This window comes from Magnolia sinica, chromosome 2 (genome assembly GCF_029962835.1).
Source record: "Magnolia sinica isolate HGM2019 chromosome 2, MsV1, whole genome shotgun sequence".
NCBI lineage: Eukaryota > Viridiplantae > Streptophyta > Magnoliopsida > Magnoliales > Magnoliaceae > Magnolia > Magnolia sinica.
Genome location: NC_080574.1, coordinates 45,500,233 through 45,520,132, shown reverse-complemented (window position 1 = coordinate 45,520,132; position 19,900 = coordinate 45,500,233). Strand labels below are relative to the sequence as shown.

The 19,900-nt window shown below is 41.2% G+C and overlaps 1 protein-coding gene across 1 annotated transcript; it reads left to right on the top strand.

The window, feature by feature from the left end:
* Positions 1-1,251: 1,251 nt before the first annotated feature.
* On the top strand, positions 1,252-9,173 carry LOC131237071 (uncharacterized). Its single transcript, XM_058234725.1, has 2 exons — positions 1,252-1,883; positions 7,928-9,173. The coding sequence occupies exons 1-2, from the start codon at positions 1,401-1,403 to the stop codon at positions 8,699-8,701; spliced, it is 1,257 nt and encodes a 418-aa protein (XP_058090708.1). The 5' UTR covers positions 1,252-1,400; the 3' UTR covers positions 8,702-9,173.
* Positions 9,174-19,900: the final 10,727 nt, after the last annotated feature.

Genomic DNA, 19,900 nt, shown 5'->3' with positions numbered 1-19,900 from the left:
ATCTGAATGAATAGGAAACGGATTGGCTACTCCCCCTGCCACCAGCCAATGGCCGGTGGTCAGTGCTCTGTGGCCCCCACCATGATGTATGTGTTTCATCAATGCCGTCCATCTATTTTTATAGATCATTTTATGGTATTGCACAAAAAATGAGCTGTATCCCAGTCTCAAGTGGACCACATTATAAGAAACAGTGTTGAATGAACGTCAACCATTAAAAAAATTTTGGGGCCCATAAAAATATTGGATCAAGCTGATCTTTGTTTTTTTCCCTTCATCTGGGGTCTTTATGACCGAATAAACAGATTGGATGTCAAATAAAAATTACAGTGGGCCTTAGTAGGAATTAAATGATGGATACCTAATCAATATTGTTTTCCTGTGGTGTGGTATACCTGAGATTTATATCCCTCTCATTTTTTGAACATACTCCTATAATCATCTTTAAAAACCGATGAACGGAATGGATGAAATACATACATTATGGTGGGGCCCACAGATCACCGACCACCAGCCACGGGGCTGGTGTCAGGGGGAGTAGCCAATCCATTCCCGAATGAATACAATCTGTCATGTTCTAATATCACGTGAATGAGATCATCTAATGAATGGTGTACTTTAATTGTCAGCCTTCCATAGTAGGGGACAGTATAGACGGTCCTGATTCACAACTCACTGCCAACGTACGGTACATTGGAAAAATCATTTCATCTTCCTACTTTCAGCGGCATGCGTGGCTTTCTTATTTCTCCATTTAGCATTCCGTGGTATCATCTAGTTTGGTACTCACACCATCTAGTAGGCCCAAACTTTCATGTGCCATGTGCCACGTGCCTCAATAATCGGAGTCCTTTCATTTTTTGGACGAGACATGTCCGAAGATCTGAATGGGAAAACACAATGTTAGACGATCCACATTCAACGTGCGCATGTAACGTTTGTTGAACGCGATGCACTGGCACCTTTTGCTTTAAGAGGTTTTGCTTTCTTCGTACTTGAAATTAATAACCTTTGGTTGGTCCACGTGGCTGCATTTAGCTGATCTCGCGACAACCATATTGTGGGACCTACTCACCTTGAACAGATACCATCCCTTCTTAACCGTCCATGTACGGAAGTGGGCCACACATGCACGTGCGACACCAGGGCTACCTGTGATTAAGTCACGATGGCCCACGAATTTCAATGGTTCCGCAGGATACCGAATCCGCATCCCTTTAAAACAGTTTTATATGATATCGAAAATTCCAACCTTCATCATCTTTATGTTCATCTCACGCAAACCTCGTGCAATCCTAATATCAGCTCTCTCCCTTCATTTCCTCTTCCAAAATGGATAAAAGAGCAGCGAAGATCAAAAGCAAGAGAAGGAGAAGCATCTGAAGGACCACAGAAAAATCATGGTCCTTCGATGGAAGACCAATTTCAACTGGCGTCTCTTCCTTCTATTCCTCACCCCTCTCTCTCTCCTGATCTTCATCTTTCTCTCCTCCACCACCAATCCCTTCTCTCTCCTCCCCCAATCCCCCCAACCAAAACCTCGTCCCTCTCTCCCACGTCTTCCTCGGACTCCCAACCTCGAAACGTTGCGGTGGAAGAGGAGGAAAGCTGAGTTGGATCGGTCCCGAGTCGCCATCTGCCTGGTAGGCGGAGCAAGGCGGTTCGAACTCACCGGGCCTTCGATTCTCGAGAACATTCTTAGGGTTTATAAAAACTCGGATCTGTTCCTGCACAGCCCGTTTGACGGAGGAGCGTACAAGTTCTCGATCTTGAAGGACGCGCCACGGATCGCAGCTGTTCGGATCTTCGTACCCGAGTACGTGCCCGAGAACGAATCGCAGGCCCGGGTCTTGACCGCGAGCGGTTCCCCCAACGGCATCCAGGTGACAGTTCCCGTCCCGTTTCAGTTTCGTTTTCTTCTAACCAAATGCCGGGTTATTCTCTCTTCATATTGGAATAGAGTTTCTCGTATCGGTTTTCTTGCGAGAAGAGGAATTATACGATACTCATGCGTAGCATGACGCTTGATACGCAGGCACTTAGAAATCGTAGACGTGTCATATACTATTAACTAAAATAAACCGTCTAGACTGCAACCAGATTCGATGAGGCCCAGACATGGCAAGATTTGATAGCGCCACGTGTTCCCATCAAGCATGGCCCACCGAAGCATGTTTGGAAGTGGTATGCGGCTCACCAAATCCCGTTCCGTCCAGATTGTTAATCCAACGGTGGGAGATTTTCAGATTTTGAGAATTCTCCAGGAATGTTAGCTTGCATTTTCTCGGGAGATTTTCAGATTTAGAGGTTTTTCAGATATTATTAGCCGAACATTTTAGCTGAAAATAAAATATTTAAAATATTAATATCAAATTTAAAATATATTTATATAATGGATTTAATGTTTTACCTTTTCAAGATAAAATCACAATAAAATGCAAAATTTTAGAAATCTCACGATAATATTATCTAAATTTTATACAAGATTATCAAAATATGGAGATTAGATTGGTTTAACAACCCTAACCTCCGCTTCATTGAAACTTTTTCTTCCCAAACCAAGACCGTTGGATTTTTTGTTTTTATTTTTTCATTCTTAAACGGTCCAATACATGTCCACCAATCCAATAGAGAGATGATCAAATAAACTTAATTTTTGGTTCATGGTACGTATACACTATCATAATTTGGAGGGTTTAATTTGACTAATATTTTTATGCCAATTTTAAGTAATTTCTAAGTGCCTGCGTATCATCCATCACACACTAGCGGAGTATCAAAGTTTCTGTTTTACTTTCTCCGGTCCTCCAGCAGTAGGGTGTGTGTCAGTTTCAGGCGTAGGTTTGTTGGGATCCTTTCGTACTGTTTGAAGGGTAGGTTGGTTTCATGATTTCCGTTTTCGTTTTCGTTTCCTCGGGACGCACATGGCTGGCTGCTACTTCTTGCGTAGGGGAATTATTTGATACTCTGGCGGAACGTAATGGTTCTTATGCGTGCACTCTGAAATCATAAGCGTAGGACTCGTTTAACTCAAATCAAACCGTAAGAAAACGTGGGCCCCTCGTAGATAGGGCAGTCTCACAAAATTCATTGATTTTAAGATGATCCTAACCTCATTTTTAATGGACGCTTGTTTGTTGAGTTTGGACCGTTGACTGGTTCTTATTTCGATCGTCTGTTGATAGGTCGTCTTTCCAAGTTAGGAGATCGGCTGTAATTTGTTTACCAACCCACGTATAAATGTGGGCCCAAAATTTTGAGCCACCTAATATGACTAATATATGTGTCACGTGTACAATTTCTAACTGGAAGCGGATTAGGTGCAGCCTCGATCTCACCCAACAAGCTGCGGCCCTGGCTGTGGGGCCCACCTTGATGTATGTATTATATATCCACGCTGTCCATTCGACCATACCGTAGGAAACAGTGGTGATTGAACGCCCACCATTAAAAACTTTCTAAGGGCCCACTGTAATGACCACCGTAGTGTTTATTGGCCATCTTACCCCTTGATAAGGTCAAACAAACATGAATGGAGATAATTAAAAAAAAAAAAAAATTAAAAAAAACAAATATTAGCTTGATTCATTTATGGGCCCCACTGTCAGGGCCTAACCACGTTGGGTGAGGCGGGGGCCGCAGCCGCAACTAAATCCGCCCCCTTTCTAACGGACGCGGATTTCCAGCCAAAAGCCTTTCTCATAAAGTTCCTGCGCTGTAAATCTAGTTGGGGCCCACCGTGATGTTTGTGAGAAATCTACTCCAACCATCCGTTTTTTTGAGCTCATTTTGATTCACTGGACCAAAAATGAGCCGGATTCAATACTCAAGTGGGCTGAAAACGTAAGTATTGAACGTCTGCAGTTGAAATATTTGTGTACAGAAGTTTGGAATCAGTCTAATATTTGTGTTTTGTGTTCATCCCGGTATGGATGGCACGTAAACATCACTGTTTAACTGAGAACTGAGGGAGGTTTCAACGGTATGAATTTCCTTAACCGCCTTTTTCCTTTAGTTCAGCCCACTTGAGTGTTGGATCCTATTCAATTTTGGTATCAACCATTAAAATGATCTCACAAAACGGATGAACGGAGTGGATTTCCCACAAACATCACGGTGAGCCCCACCTAGGTTCCCAGCGTAGGAACTTCCTGCCAAAGGCATTTGCAGGAAATCCGCATCCCTTTCTAATTCAGTCATCACGCAATGGCGTGGTATCAGAGCTTTTCGTCGATTAGCCGCTTGTGCTTTCCGTCCACTAAGTGATATTCCTTGACCTAATATCAGGGCACTCGAACCGTTAGGTAGGTTGCACGTGTACAGTAGACGGTTAGGAAAGGGCGCGGGTTAGGTGAGGCAAAGGTATCAACTAAACGGTTGAAGCCTGATCATGGGGCCTACCTCAATGTTTTTGTCGTATATCCATGCAGTTCATCTGTTTTTCCAGCTCATTGGAAAACATTTGTGATTGAAACGCCTACCATTAAAAGATTCCTGGGGCCACTGTACTCGGTGATAAAGCCACACGTACCTGGATGAAGGGAAAACACAGGTAATACCTTGATCCAAAACCTTTTTCATCCCTACTGTGTGGCTGAGATTTGGATCTGCCTCATTTTTCGCACCATGCCCTAAAACGAGGTGACAAGATGGATGAACGGCATGGATATACAACAATACATCAAGGTGGGCCTCACCCACTAAGATGTTGCCCCTGCCTCACCTAATCCGCGTCCATTAAAGGAAAATGGGCGAACGGGACCATATTGCATGTGGGGCCTACGCCTGGATCAGGAGACGCTTACAATGGGACTCACCTGATAAACGTTCTTTACGTATTCTGTGTGTGAGCTGAAGTGGAACAATACCTTGTCACGTAAGTCATATATATATATATATATATATATATATATATATATATATAATATATATATATATATATATATATATAAAGGCATGCTCGGCATGCTCTCCTACCACCTACACAGGTGTGCACCTTTCCACACGTGTCATGGGTGACGAATCCAAATGGTCCATAAGATGCGGAATCCCATGAAACCTTAAGGAGGTGAATTTTCACCCTGATCTAAGATTTTGGTGGGCCATAGTAAAGAGAAATTCAAATCAAAGAAAGAAACTGTTTGCATTTTTATAGCCCACCAAAGTTTTGGTTAAATGTAAAAATTGGTACCATGAGGTTTCATGAGGTTATGCTTCATGTGGACCGTTCAGATTTTCAAGAATCATCATATATGATGAGTTCTCAAAAAAGTTCGTAGATAGTCCATGGTTCGCAGGTGAGCGTTCAGCTATATATATATATATATATGATCATGACATGAGCCCCACCTTTAGATTAAAACTTGGACGGTTTCTTATATTCTTTTCATATCATGGGTCACATTTTCACCTCAAATTTGGATGGTTGTTCGTATTCAGTTCACCTTCAGTCACGTCTTGCACAAAGACAAGCCCGCACAGGAGTTGTTAGGTCAGTTGCATGATGGGAGTTGTTAGCATGATTTTTTCTTTCTTCCTACCTTATTATTAATATTACTTGGACTCCAAATGACTCGCCTTTATTCCTGTGTCGAGACGGGGCTCGACTGAGTCAATCATATTTATTTAGGGGTGCCTCGTTGTACTGAATTGGATCAGACTCAACTGATTTTGATAAGTTGGCTATTAGATGGGAAAGTAATGGAGTGGGATCAATACTTAAAAGTAAGAAATTATGGAATTAAAAAAAATTAAAATTAAAAGAAGAAAAAGTTTGGGCAATGACGTTATTTTATTCTTTATCCCTACTTTTAGACTTTCAATCTAGATTATCTCTTTGTGGCAAACAGAAAATTCTTATTTGTTGCAATCTGATTGGGCTACATTACCACCCAATGTATTTGATGCGATAGTACTGACAATATCAATGATGAGGTGGACTAATCATGATGAAGGAAAACTAGAATTTCCAGGATCCAAATTCTTAGAATTTTGGATGTGGAGACCACCTCAATTTTTTCGTTGGTAAATTCCTAAAGAGCCAAACAATGAGTTTGCACGCAATCAGTGGAACATTGATCTAAAATTGGCAAATCCCAAAGACCATAATTCATAAATCTAGGATTGGATTGGAGAAAACAAGGATCCAAGTAACAATTTAAGCATTCTTTTACCTCATATGGAACATAGCCAAAAAATGCTACCTCCCACAGATGAGCCACTCATTTATTTAACGGATCAGGTCTGGGCACACGAGGATCCATACGAGTCTTAACTCTGGTCTGGGTATATCTTCAATGATCCCTATACAATGGATCAGCTAGCTTTCATATGAGAGCCTGTGTTTGGGGAAGTCTTATTCACACAAGCAACTAAACCTAACAATAACACCATTGGGATGGACTAATTATCTTCTTCTTCTTTTAATCTCTTTTCTCCCATTTAGTAAATTTATGAGAAATCATCGCATTCGATAACCGTATGTGAACTTCCACATTCATCCATTTATTTCTGATCACCAACATACATGCGCAAGAATGTCAATCGTGCCTGCTTTCACATCTATTAATTAATTAATTAATTATAAATTTTTAATTTTCACTTGGATGCGATTAAACTCAGTTATTATTGATCATTTTCAATTTTGTAAGGTTGGATGTTTCCCTAGATGTGTATAACTTAACTAATCCAAGTTGGATCTAAGCAATCATATTTTAGGATGACCTAAATTCCATTCATTTAAAAATTAATTTAGGTTGAGTTTGTTTGGGTTGATTTTGAGAGGGGTCCCACATTCCACATTTAGTAATAGGTCAAACTTCTGCACCTAGACGTTCTTAATTTCGGATCAGGTCTAGTGTCACGGTGAGTAGACTCACCCATTCATACCTCTTCACCGAAGTTAACTTGACATCTCAACAAACCATCATCAAGGAGTCATCATGTAGAAAGAGATTTTTTTATATTTTATATATTTTTTTATTATTCTTCATCTTTCTTTTCTTTTCTAAACACGCTAACGGGGTATGATGAACCATGATACTCCAAAACAGCTCATGTATCTGTGCATGTCAAAGGTTATACATAGCTTGCCGAAAACCTACGCGAGTCCCAGCTGGTCCATGTTATAGATCACAGAACCATGGGCCGTCCACGTCAAACTGAAAAAATCGTAAACGGATTGGCTACTCGCACTGCCACCAGCCAATGGCTGGTGATCGAGTGCTCTGTGGGCCCCATAATGATGTATGTGTTTCATCCATGCCGTCCATCTATTTTTCTAGATCATTTTATGGTGTGAGACCGAAAATGAGATATATCCAAATCTCAAGTGGACCACATTAAAGGAAATAGTGTTGAATGAACGTCCACCATTAAAAACTTTTTGAGGGCTATAAAAGTTTTGGATCAAGATGATCTTTGTTTTTTCCCTTCATCTGGGTCTGTATGACCTAATCAACATATTGGATGTCAAATAAAAAGTACAGTGGGCCTTAGGAGGATTTTAATGGTGGAGATCCAATACTATTGTTTTCCTGTGGTGTGGTCCACCTGATATTTATATCTCTCTAATTTTTGGGATAAAGCCCTAAAATGATCCGTAAAAATGGATGAAACACATACATCATGGTGGGGCCCACAGAGCACCGACCACCAGCCACCGGGCTGGTGGCAGGGGGAGTAGCCAATCCGTTCTCGAAAAAATCTAATTGCACTGTGCATGATAATACCATCTTCGATACAAGCTCCAACTGTCCACGTGGCACGTAACACCGTGACATGGATGAAAAAAGGGGCACCGTAAAAGCAACGGCTACAATTGAGGCATGATTCTTGAAGAGTGGGCCACGAGTATGCTGGGGAACACCATGTATAAAAGCCCCCACTTCCATTTTCTTCTAACTAGGTATTTTGATTTATCTTGCAGGGCCTGCTGCAGTACTTCAACCTGGTGGAAGGGTGCCTGACCATGATAAGAGATCACCAGACCCACCACAACTTCACCTACGACTGGGTGGTCCGCACCCGCGTCGATGGCTACTGGTCCGCGCCGCTCTCCCCTCACAACTTCATCCCAGGAAAGTACCTGGTCCCACCAGGGTCCCAGTATGGAGGCCTCAACGACCGGCTAGGGATAGGTGATCTCCGCACCACCACAGCTGCCCTTTCCCGCCTCTCCCTCATCCCATCCCTCGACGCCGCGGGCTACCGTACCCTCAATTCAGAGAGTGCCTTCAAGGCACAGCTGGTCACCCAAGGTGTGGACTACCATACCAACCAAATCCCATTCTGCATCCTTAGCGACCGGACCTACGCCTTCCCTCCGTCGCGATTCGGCGTGCCCGTTGCGTCGCTGGGAAGCCCGGGCCCACTAAGTGGGGCCAAATGCAGGCCGTGCAAGGCCGTGTGCGTGGGGCCCTGCGTGGGTGACGTGATGGAGAGCCTGGAGAAGGGATGGAGCTGGACGGAGTGGGGAAACGGGATATTGGAGCTGTGCGACGCGAGCCACGCGTGGGAGAAGGGTTGGGAGCGGATCTTCGATGGGGTCGGGGGTCGCCGTTATGCCGCCGTTAGGAAGAGGGTTGGGGGAATGGGGTTGAGGGAGTGCGTGAGGGATTGGGAGGTGATGAGGAAGCGGGCCGTCTGGTGGGACGCGCCTTCTTCGACGGAGATCTGTAAGAAGGGTTTGCCGGGCGGTTGATCGTGTGGTGATGGTGGTCCACGTCGCATGATTTCCATCGTTTGTCTGGTGGCCTGTTTTCTTTTGTACAGAGACTGCGAAGAGGCTTTTGTTTTCTCTTTTATAGAAATGTGCAGGATTTGGAGAGAATGTATACCGGAATTCATTGGTTTTTGAATGAAGGTAGAGGGAGAATGGATATTCATGAAGATTCGGAATGTGAGTTTCAACAGATGTGGGTGAAATCGGGACCGTTCATCAGAGTAGGGTGCACTTCGAGAATGCGCTGTACCAAAACTTAGGCAGTTCCAATCATGTGGTGAAAATGATTGCGTAAAACATAAAGGTCAGCTATAGGGCGGTAGGGTAGTTTAAGTGGACCATTAAGAAATGAAAAATGGCACTTAACGTGTGGTCTCGTCGGATGGAAGCGGAATGCGTACTGTGTAGACTCTGTGGACCCACTTTGATTTATGATTTTATTCATTCCGTCTATCCTTTTTATCAGATAATTTTATGGCCTTTTCCCAAAAATGAAGCATATCCAAAGCTCAACTGGACCACACTACAGGAAACAATGTGAATTGAACGTCTACCATTGAAAATTTTATTTGGGGTCACAGAAGTTTTGAATCAAGCTGATGTTTGATTTTATTTTTTTTTTCATAAAATCGTCATCCATGTATGTGCGATATTATAAACAGGTTGGATGACAAATAAACATCAGTATGGCCCTAGGAATATTTCAACGGTGAAAATCATTATTTACACTCTTTTCTGTGGTATGGCCCACTCGAGCTTTGTATGTGATTCAATTTTCGGCTCAACCCTTCAAATAATATGAAAAAACGGATGGATGGCGTAGATAAACCACGTGAATTCACGGTAGGCCCAACAGAGTTTATGCAGTACGCTATCTGATTTCTCGTCGGATGGATGGGGACGCTTACATCCCACTCGCACTGCAATCGGTCCATTCATTAGATTAAGGCGTTCGCATCGGACGCGGATTAAGTGGTGTTGCCAACACGTCTCCAGCGGTGGTGTATGAGCTGTGGGGCCCACCCTGATATATGCGTGATATCACTCCGTCCGTACGTTTTCCAGCTCATTTTAAGACATGAACCCAAAATTGGAGCAGATCCGAAGCTCAAGTGGATCCACACCACATAAACGGTGGGGACATTGACACCCACCGTTGAAACATTCCTATGGCCTACCGTAATGTTTATTTTCCATCCGAACCTCTTAATAAGGTCACACAGACCTGGATGAATGGAAAATACAAATGTCAGCTTGATCCAAGATTTTTGTAACCCTCAACAAGTTTTTAATGGTGATCGTTCAATCACCACTTTTTTCAGTAGTGTCGTCCACTTAAGCTTCGTATCTTTTTTTTTTTTTTTTTTTAAACTCATGACTTAAAATGAGTTGGAAAAATGGATGGACGCAGTGGATATAAAATATATACATCAAAGTGGGCCCTACAGTTCACACTCCACCGCTGGAGGTTATTCCGCGTCTGTTCGCATACTTTCACCCGTTTTCTGGTAAAGGCTCTTAATCCCACCTTACCTTCCACGCAAAGAAACGGCAGGAGTGGTTGAACGTCCGTTGATGAATACTCTGACTCTAACATATACTGAGGTGCATGCCTATGAACGATCCAACTCCGCTGACCATCAACTCCATTTGTTTGATGAAAAAATTAGCACAGTAAATGATTACTTTTTTCTTTTTTTTAAATATTAATGAAATGCTGAAAACTTATGCTATCAAAGTAGATTTTTAGGGTACAGAAACATGGTTTTGGATAAAAATACCCTTGGATTTTAAGGTAAAACAGTTGAAAAAAGTAGGGGTATTTTCGTCTTTATAAGTTTATTCGTACAAATAGACTCAGTTCAAATAAAAAAAAGGTGAATGGTCAATCACATCTATAGTAAAAAATTACCCTTGTTTGATCGGGCGCACCAAGGTGGTTGGGACCCCTTACTATGGGGCTCACAGTGATGTATATGGCTTAAATCCACACCGTACAATCATTTTGAAAGCTCATTTTAGGGCATGATAGCAAAAATTAAGTGGACCCAAATCTTAAGTGGACCACACCACAGGAAACAATCGTGATTGAATCCCTAGCATTAAAAACTTTCATGGATTTCACCATAATATTTATTTACCATCCAACCTGTTGATAAGGTCACAAAGACCTAGACAAAGAGACCACAAAACAAAGACCTAGACGAAGAGACCACAAAAATATCATCATTATCCAAAGCTTTTGTGGCCCACGACAAGTTTTTAATGGTCATTTACCACCATACACCGTATTTGTGTGCATGCATATACATACGCACTCAAATATATACACTTACATTAACTTAGGCATCAACGTGGAAATCCACCTCAAAACGCACCTTTTATGTGGGTGTTCATGAAATAAAAAATTTATAAATAAATAAATAATAATAATAATAATAATAATAAAAAACTAACCATGCATTACCTTTTATATATATATATATATATATATATATATATATATATATATATATATATATATATATATATATATATAGGTTAGAGTCCTAATAATTCGATTAGAGTCCATTTGAGATTTGGATCCGCTTATGTTTCTGGATCATGCCCAAAAATGACCTTTCAATACAGGTGAACTGCGTGGATGTATAAACGAGTCCTAATAATTCGATCAACGTCCATTTGAGATTTGAATCCGCTTATGTTTCTGGATCATGTACAAAAATGACCTTTCAATACAGATGAACTGCGTGGATGTATAAAAGAGTCCTAGTAATTCGATCAAAGTCCATTTGAGATTTGAATCCGCTTATGTTTCTGGATCATGCCCAAAAATGACCTTTCAATACAGATGAACTGCATGGATGTAGTCACATACTCAACGGTGGGCCGCACAGTCCGGGGTACACACCCCGTTTGATCAGATTATCCCGACTATCAAATGAATGAACTCTTTCTCATCAACGTAAGCAGCTGCCTTTTCTTTTTTCTTTTAATCTTTAGCTTCTTTTTTTTTTAGTGTGCACGAGCGCATGCGCTTTTATATTATCGACGTGTGAACCATCTGCCAAAGGTCGAGATCATCCAAACATTGTAATTTTGGCCTGGCCCATTAACTAATTAAGGGGCTTCCTATCTTTTCCATTTGTTGATTATCAGAAGGTGGGACAAAAGGAAGGCTTCCTATCATAGCACATGTTTGGAAAGAAGAGAAGGTCAGTGTCTTCTTCTCAAAATAGTAGTCGAATATAAATGCATATTATACAAGGAGAGAGAATTCTCAAGAAATGAAAAATAAAACTGATATTATTTATAAAAGTCTGAATGAAGTCTTTTCACCAAATTGCGGAGAACACTTACATCAGCTATAAATTAAGAATTTATTATTATTTTTTTAAAATAATAACTTTACTAAAAATAATAAATAACTTTTAAATTAACTCAAACTTTTTTCCATAATTAAAAAATAATAATTAGTTATAATTATTTCAGAATATTGTAAACTTTTAAATACTTTTAAAATGATAAAAAAAATCATAACTTACTAAAAATAATAAATATAACTTAAAAACAAAATGTAGTAAATTTTAATTTTATATTTTTCTTTTCACACACATTCCGCACGAGCACTTGAACTCATGACTTCGGTGTAAAGCTACTCTTGAAACTTTTAACAAGATTTCCGTGACATTGTTTCTAGTCTACCCAATAGACATAAAAAAATAATAATAATAAATAAATAATAAAAATAAAAAATAAAAAATGAATGGGTCAAATGGGCAAATTCCTCGGCACATCCCAAAAATAGCCAATGAACTTGATCGTTAGAATCGGAACCCGACAAGTTAGATCCTAGCCAATGATCTAGACTTTCCAAAAACCTTTACCACGCCTCATTCTTATAAAGTTGTCTCTGACCGACCTAAGAAGCATCAAAATCCAAGTGAGTCTAGTAAAAAAGGTCACTGGCACCCCTCATAAACAACCAATGAACTCAATTGGCAGAGGAACTCAACAAATCAAACCTTGGCTAATTGTCTAGACCATCAAGAAATCTTGATCATTTCTTATTCTAATGAAATTGTCTTTGTGTAACACAAAAGGTGTTGAATACTTGAACAAGTCCAGTAAAAAGGGTTCTCGACACTTCTTAGAAACAATTAATGGACTTGATCGACAGATTAAATTCAGTAGATTTGACCTAAGCCAAATATCCAAGCCTACCAAGGTACTATATAATCATTCGACACAAGAAACTACATGCAAAAAGAAAAAGAAAAAAGAAAGAAAGAGACAGCAAACCGTTGGTCACTAGGTAATTGACAGCTCACCTAGCACACTTTTAATTTTCAAAATTATTCCCCAACACCTGTTATTTTGCGAAACAAAAAAGACAACCAGTAGTTAACATCAATGTCAGTCACCTACTGACCAATGGTAGAAGGTTAATTATAAGGCATGTAACAATTACCATATGGGATATTTCGAAAGCTCCAGAGACATGTTGTTCACTAGAAAGATAGAGAGATATGTCCATGAGACAAGATGTGGACGTTTTAAGGTTTCCCGAGAGTCCAGAAATCCTTGATAGTGCCGACAGTCTATCCAATCCAGAATTTCATGATAGCCAGTAGAAGAAGTCAATAAAGTCCATAGTAAGGCTATGATCGGGGATATGCGACCACTCCTTTAAAAAAAACATGGTGTTTAGTCTCTCATTTTCCTTCTCATATATCTGTATCCAAATTGTATTCCACTCCACACATCTCTACTACACTTGTAATCAGTTCATTTACTTTTCTCTTTCCTTTTGCTTGCCCTAAGCCATTGACTCTGTAAAGCAATGCTAGGTATGCTTCTTCTTTCTTTCTTTTTTTTCCTTACCATGAGCCTTTGGCTTTGTAAAGCAACACTAGGGGGACTTTTCATTTTATTTGTTTACCTTGAGCCTTCGACTCTGCGAAGCAAGGCTCAGTTCCTCTCCTTTTTTTCTTTTTTCTTTTCTTTTTTTCTTTTTTTCTTTTTTTCTTTTTTTTATCTGCTCATCGGCTTTGTAAAGCAAGGCTAAATTATTCTTTTTTTTATTATCTGCCCTGAACCTAAAAGTTCTGTGAAGCAAGGCCAGATGAAGCAGCACCAAAATTCTACTAAATCCCTAAAAAAACATTAATTAAAAGCCCACAAAGTAGAGATCTACACATCATGCGGCCACAAAAGAATGCATAATCCATTTTCCATCCCCAATGCCCTTACAGAGAATCTGATCGTTGACTAACTCATGAGTCACTTGAGTTTGGGAGTCTTACAATTTCTCGTCCCTTAATCAATTATATGACTTCTAGATGATCGTAGATTCTAAGCTTTATTTAGTTAGTAACGACTCCAAATTATATGTTTATCATATTTGAGTCAATACCACACCCCATCTACGCAACAAAAAGAGATGGGGGCGATCTGTAGTGTTCATATAGAGTTTGTTAATAGCTTTTCAATGATAGATTATTCATGTGAAATGAATAACCAATTGCAAAGTTATGGCCAATGGAAGTTATATGGCGTGCTAGACCCTTGATCAAACTTTCTAACTTGATTTCCTTTAATACCCATGATGTGATTTTTGTTGACTTTGTCTTACATCAGACTCCTTCACCTGAAAAATTAAACTACTCCCTAAGTTTAGAGTGGTAGCAACCTATCACAATGACTCGCCTTTGTACCACGTCTTCTATGTCTTTGCAATAACTAATGTCGAAAGGTTATATGCTAAATTAGAATTTTACACTTATAATGGAATTTTAGAAAATGAAACCTTGTATTTTGTTTTTTTTGCAGTTTTTATGTACAAGCTGCCGACTTCCACATCTTTTATAATAATAGATTTGTGATTAGTTGCTCTCAATTAATGTCAATTGGCCAGACTATTTGTAGCGCCCCGAATTTCAGGGGCCGAGTAGGAACTCGACTCCCGAATTCCTGGGTGCCACGTGTGCCCTAATGGGCTCCAAATTCCAATGCATTTGGGTTTATTCATAAGCAATGAGGAGTTTAACAAACCATAAGCATGAGAATATCATGAAATATAAATACGAGCTGTTAAACATGTAAGATATCTAAAATACAGTGTTAAGAAAATCCAAATCGGGAACTAGTCCCACCCAAATAAATATCTCAAAATGACTAGGGCCCTGGCCCATGTCTCGCAACCATCAAAACATAAACTAGAAGAAACCATCGAAAGTCTGATAGTACGCCTGCTCCTCTTCGTCGTTCACATCGACATCTTTCAACGTGTCCCGCTCCAGTGTTCCTGCATCTATGTCAGATTCTGGTTAGTGTTTTAGAACACTGTTCCAGAGTAGGAGTGAGTAGCTAACTCAGTGGTACCATTAGCAATAGATCACACAAATCATCATACATAAGAGTAGATTTAGTAAATAATATACGTGATAGAATCCTAAGTACTCTTAGTTAATGTAATGCTTGATTTAATGATATGATGTATGCCCCTCACCATCAACACTCCCTTGAGCGATAACATCTAACGATCGCAATGACCAACACTCTCTTATTTGCGACCTCGACTACCGAATCGCCACAATAAATAATGCAATGTCATGTAAGTGTTAACCAAGTTGATTAATTAGGCTCATTCCTCTAGTAGGCTGGGAAAACTGGAGTACCCTTGTCAGAAACATTGCCCTAACCTGATCGCGTGGCTCAGGGCTATGGCTATATGGCTTTCACGGTCCTTAGCTCTCGTGGGTTCGCCAATCCCATATCTCTAGTGTCACCCCAAACTCGGAAACTGGGCTCACAAAATTTTCGATCGCCGAATTCGACACCGACAGCCTCCGTAGTGCCCCATTCTCAGATCCCGGCACTCATATGCCAGATTCTGATCCCAGGATCCTACAAGGAGGATTTTCGAACGTACATTTGTCTCATAAGAAGTATAACTACAAGTATACCCAAATCATAAAGGCAACATCATCACCACATATCCACTAATATAATTATTTGAATACAATGCTAAAAGGGAAATACATATGTCAAAATCAAAGCTTCAGAGGACAGTTGCACGCTCCAACTCAATGCTGCTGCAACCTAACGCCACCTGCACACATCTATCGTGCATAAGCTTGTAGAAAGCTTAAAGGGTGGTGAAAGTATATGCACAAGGTAAGTGCCAAGTAAGCAATATCAGAGTAATGCAGAAATATACGGTAAGTCTATGAATGCTATCAGTTGTACCAAAGCTATGTGATGCAAGGCATGAATGCTATCGGCCATACTAAGGTCATGCGATGCGAAGCCTATGTAGCCAAATGTCATATGCGAGATACAAAGCAAGCATGTCAATACTCATCAAGTACACATATCAGTACAATTCCTCTCTGGATATCATCGGGGTCTAATACACTTCACACTAACTGCCTCATCCCTAGCTGCACAACCAAGCAAGTGGAAGAGACCACACTATCCGCCGAGCAATAGTCTGTCAATACCTACCCGGCTCATCGATAGCGGACTCATTTGTGAGCTGGTCAAACTCAGCCTGCCTTATAACCCCCTCACTTGGGCAGATAAGGCCACACTCCCTTTCAACCGACCACGACACAGTGGGAGACGTGGTCTACTGGTATTCGGCACTTGGGCGCTCATGTATCCACTCAGTCTAGACGTTGGAGCATATCCTGGTACCAAAAAGGTTCTGAAATTTTCACTCAATGACATCCTAAGTGCCCACAATGCTAGAGCCAATATTTTCAATATCCGATATGACCATCCATGATGTGCCTGTGGAGACCACAGCCCTGATGTCGCTAGGGCATGCAGTGATCACGACACACAACGTGAAATGCATGAGTCACACCGTCAGTCAAGCAGCAATCCTGCGCATATCGCGTGATCATGTGGGGCACTTCGTCTTATAAGGAGTGTCGTAAATGTCTCAGCCCAACGACTTATGCTATGATTAAACATTCCTCATATGAAGCATACATATGATGTGTATGGGCATAAATCATGGAGTTATACTAAGCATGTTATAAAGTGATGAATTATCAACAAGTATGAACCTATCAATGGGCCCTAAGGAGAGTTACAATGCGAACATTTAACTAACATTGTACTTACAATGTGGACGTCAAACCATCATTGCTCCCAAGGCATAGCCCGTCATAAAGGTCAATACATAAACCATGGTGGAATCACATTCAATGGGCCTTATGTACATCCCATTGGGCCTTGACCCACGGGCCTCCAATACATCAAACGGGCCTCATAACTTGGGCCTCAACAACGGGCCACAAATACATCAAGATGGGCCTAATCACATGGGCCTCATATATATACCAAGTTTGGCCTCAATAGATGGCCACAAGTACATCAATATGTATAATATATATATATATATATATATATATATATATATATATATATATATATATATATAAATGAATCATATCAAAAGACCAACTGGACTGCACTCCAAATAACAGTGGTGAGAATGATTTCTACCATTTAAAACTTTTGAGGCCCACCATAACATTTATTTTCTACCCAATCTAATCATAAGGTCATACAAACCTGAATTAAGAGGAAAAACAATTTTCCTAATGATTTAAAACCTATGTGACAACAAGGTTCAATGGCAGACACTCAATCCCTACTACCTTTGTTGTGTGGTCCACTTGATACAGGATCTGTCTCATTTTTTAAATCAAGCTTTAAAATGATCTTTCAAATGGTTGGACGACTTGGATACAACACATGCATCATGGTGGGTCCCATATAGATGGACAGCCTAGATAAAACACATATTTCATTGCAGGGCCCGTATAACTTGCTGACATCATACAACAATGGGACCCTTAAGCTTAATGGCGTCAATACACCAGCAAGCAATGTAACTGGTGTGAGGTACCCAGCCAATCTGTTCCCACTGCAGGTGGGTCCCACCATCCAAACCTGATGGATGGTGGATACAACACATGCATCATGGTGGCGTTCTACCATCTAAATAATGGACAGACGACGTGGATGGAACCCACGTAGCAGCTGGGTCCCACATGTCCTACTGGCATCAGTACAATAGCTATAGAGCTGCTGTACGTTGCAGCATCAGCTACTTCAAACGATAAAGGTGGGTCCCACGTAGGGCCCACCCTAATGTTTATCTGCCATCCAAGCCGTTGATAAGGTCACACAGACCCTGAATGAAAAGGAAAAACAAATTTCATGCTGATCCAAAACTTCTGGGACACCCAAAAGGGGTGCCATGGCAGATGTCCAATCCCACTATTTCCTGCCTTATGGGCCATTTGAGATCCAGATCGAGCTGATTTTTGGAGGGGGCCCACTTCAAGAAGGGGCCCACCAAATGAACGGTTTGGATGACAAACACCCATCATGGTGGGGCCCACGGCTAGGACCGTGGGTCCCTGCTATCCGCCTGCTGAACGCCGCAGGCGCTGCCTGCGTGGCTCTAGCAGCAGCAGCGTCTGCTGCATATGTATTTTTTTTTAAATATAATTTTTTTGAGGTTTTCCATGCGTGGGGCCCGCATCGGAAGAACCCACCTCGTCCACTACTTCCCATAGCCCAAGACAAGTCAAACAACCCAATATTCAATATATTTTGGGGTGTGGAAACATCATATGAATTTTTAACGGTGACAGCCACTGTTTTCTATGCTATGGCCTGCCAGAAAGTCGGATTGGCCCCATTTTTATGCTCAACGCCTAAAATGGTCTGGGGAAAGGGATGGATGGTGTGGATTGGGTTCATACATCAAGGTGGGGCCTACAAAAGTGGCCCACCCAAATAGCCTTGAACTAAGGCTAATATTTTTGTTTCCATTTTAAGTCCAGCGTCCCTAGACACTGGGCGATTTGGGCTTCTACACAATTCATTTAAGGTGGGCCCCACCTAGGGATGTGGGCCACCAAAAGAAAGGGTTAGATGGTGTGGGTAATACATACATCAAAGTGGGGTCCATCCAAGTGGGCCACACAACTACGTCATCACATAAAAAAGGCAAAAGGAGAGACAGAGAGGGAGAGAGAGACATACATGCATGGAGGGACCCCGACACTATGGGCCCTCCTTTCAAGCATTCAATCATACATCAAGTGGGCCCCATTACACATGGGCCCATCAAATCAAAAATCAAAGGTGGAGATCCTTTCTCCACCAAAATGTAGGGTTAAGATCCTTTCTCCACCAAAATATAAGGTCTAGATGACCCTATTCATATAAGGAGAATAAACATCATGATAGGTTCAATGGAGAATGGCCCCATCATGGAATGACATGAGGATTAAGGTGGGCCATCAACCACACCTAGGGTCTAAAGTGAGATCCATACCATCAATCGGTTGGCCTCACTTGGCCCTTCATTAAAAAAAAAGAAAATCTAGGCCTAATAGAGCACCCACCATTCGATCTTCTTGGTCCGTTGGAACGCTGGTCTCCTTGTACTTCACTTTGATGGTAGAAGATGAGAAATGATTGGCTAGAATAAAGGTTTTGGGATGAAAAAGTGGGCCACACACAACTCACTTTCTCTCCATGGGAAGGCTTAGACGTCCACTTTTTCTGGTGCTTGGAAAATGCATTTGAGAAATGAGAGAGAGAGAGAGAGGGTTGTTGGGAGAGAAAGGTGAGTGATGGATGTGAGGTGAGTGATGGGTGAGGTGAGAGATTGGTTAACTTGGTGGTTGCTTGACTTGTGGAGAAAGAAAGTATGGGTGCTCTTGTACTTAACATGAGGTGATTGATTGATTGATTTGAGTGATTGATTAATGGGACATGATGTAGAGATTCTCTTGGGATTGCAAACGCACGGCGTTTTCTTCGAAATAAATGCCGACCCACATCTCCCTGCCAGGGTATCGGATCGGTATGCAAGACGCGGGGTTGAAACCGCGATGATGGTGTGGTCACAATGGTACAAGTCTCAGATTAAGCAGACTCAAATTTACAGGATACGACTCAGGGTCATTCACAAACATCAATTATAGGTCATGAATTGCCAGACTTCGACGGGAAGGATCGCGGGAGTCGACGGAACAATATAGACTAGGATACGGGCTTCATATCTAGGCTCATATGAAAACAATTAGGACTTCTAGGTCCTGCTCGCGGTCACTACGGGGAGGTCGTCACCCCAGCATA

What these genes read in the sequence shown, in the direction of transcription:
- LOC131237071 (XM_058234725.1), top strand. Translation starts at nt 1,401, where the DNA reads ATGGTCCTTCGATGGAAGACCAATTTCAACTGGCGTCTCTTCCTTCTA. An exon ending in GTTCCCCCAACGGCATCCAG is followed by an intron (nt 1,884 to 7,927) that starts GTGACAGTTCCC and finishes TTTATCTTGCAG; the next exon opens with GGCCTGCTGCAGTACTTCAA.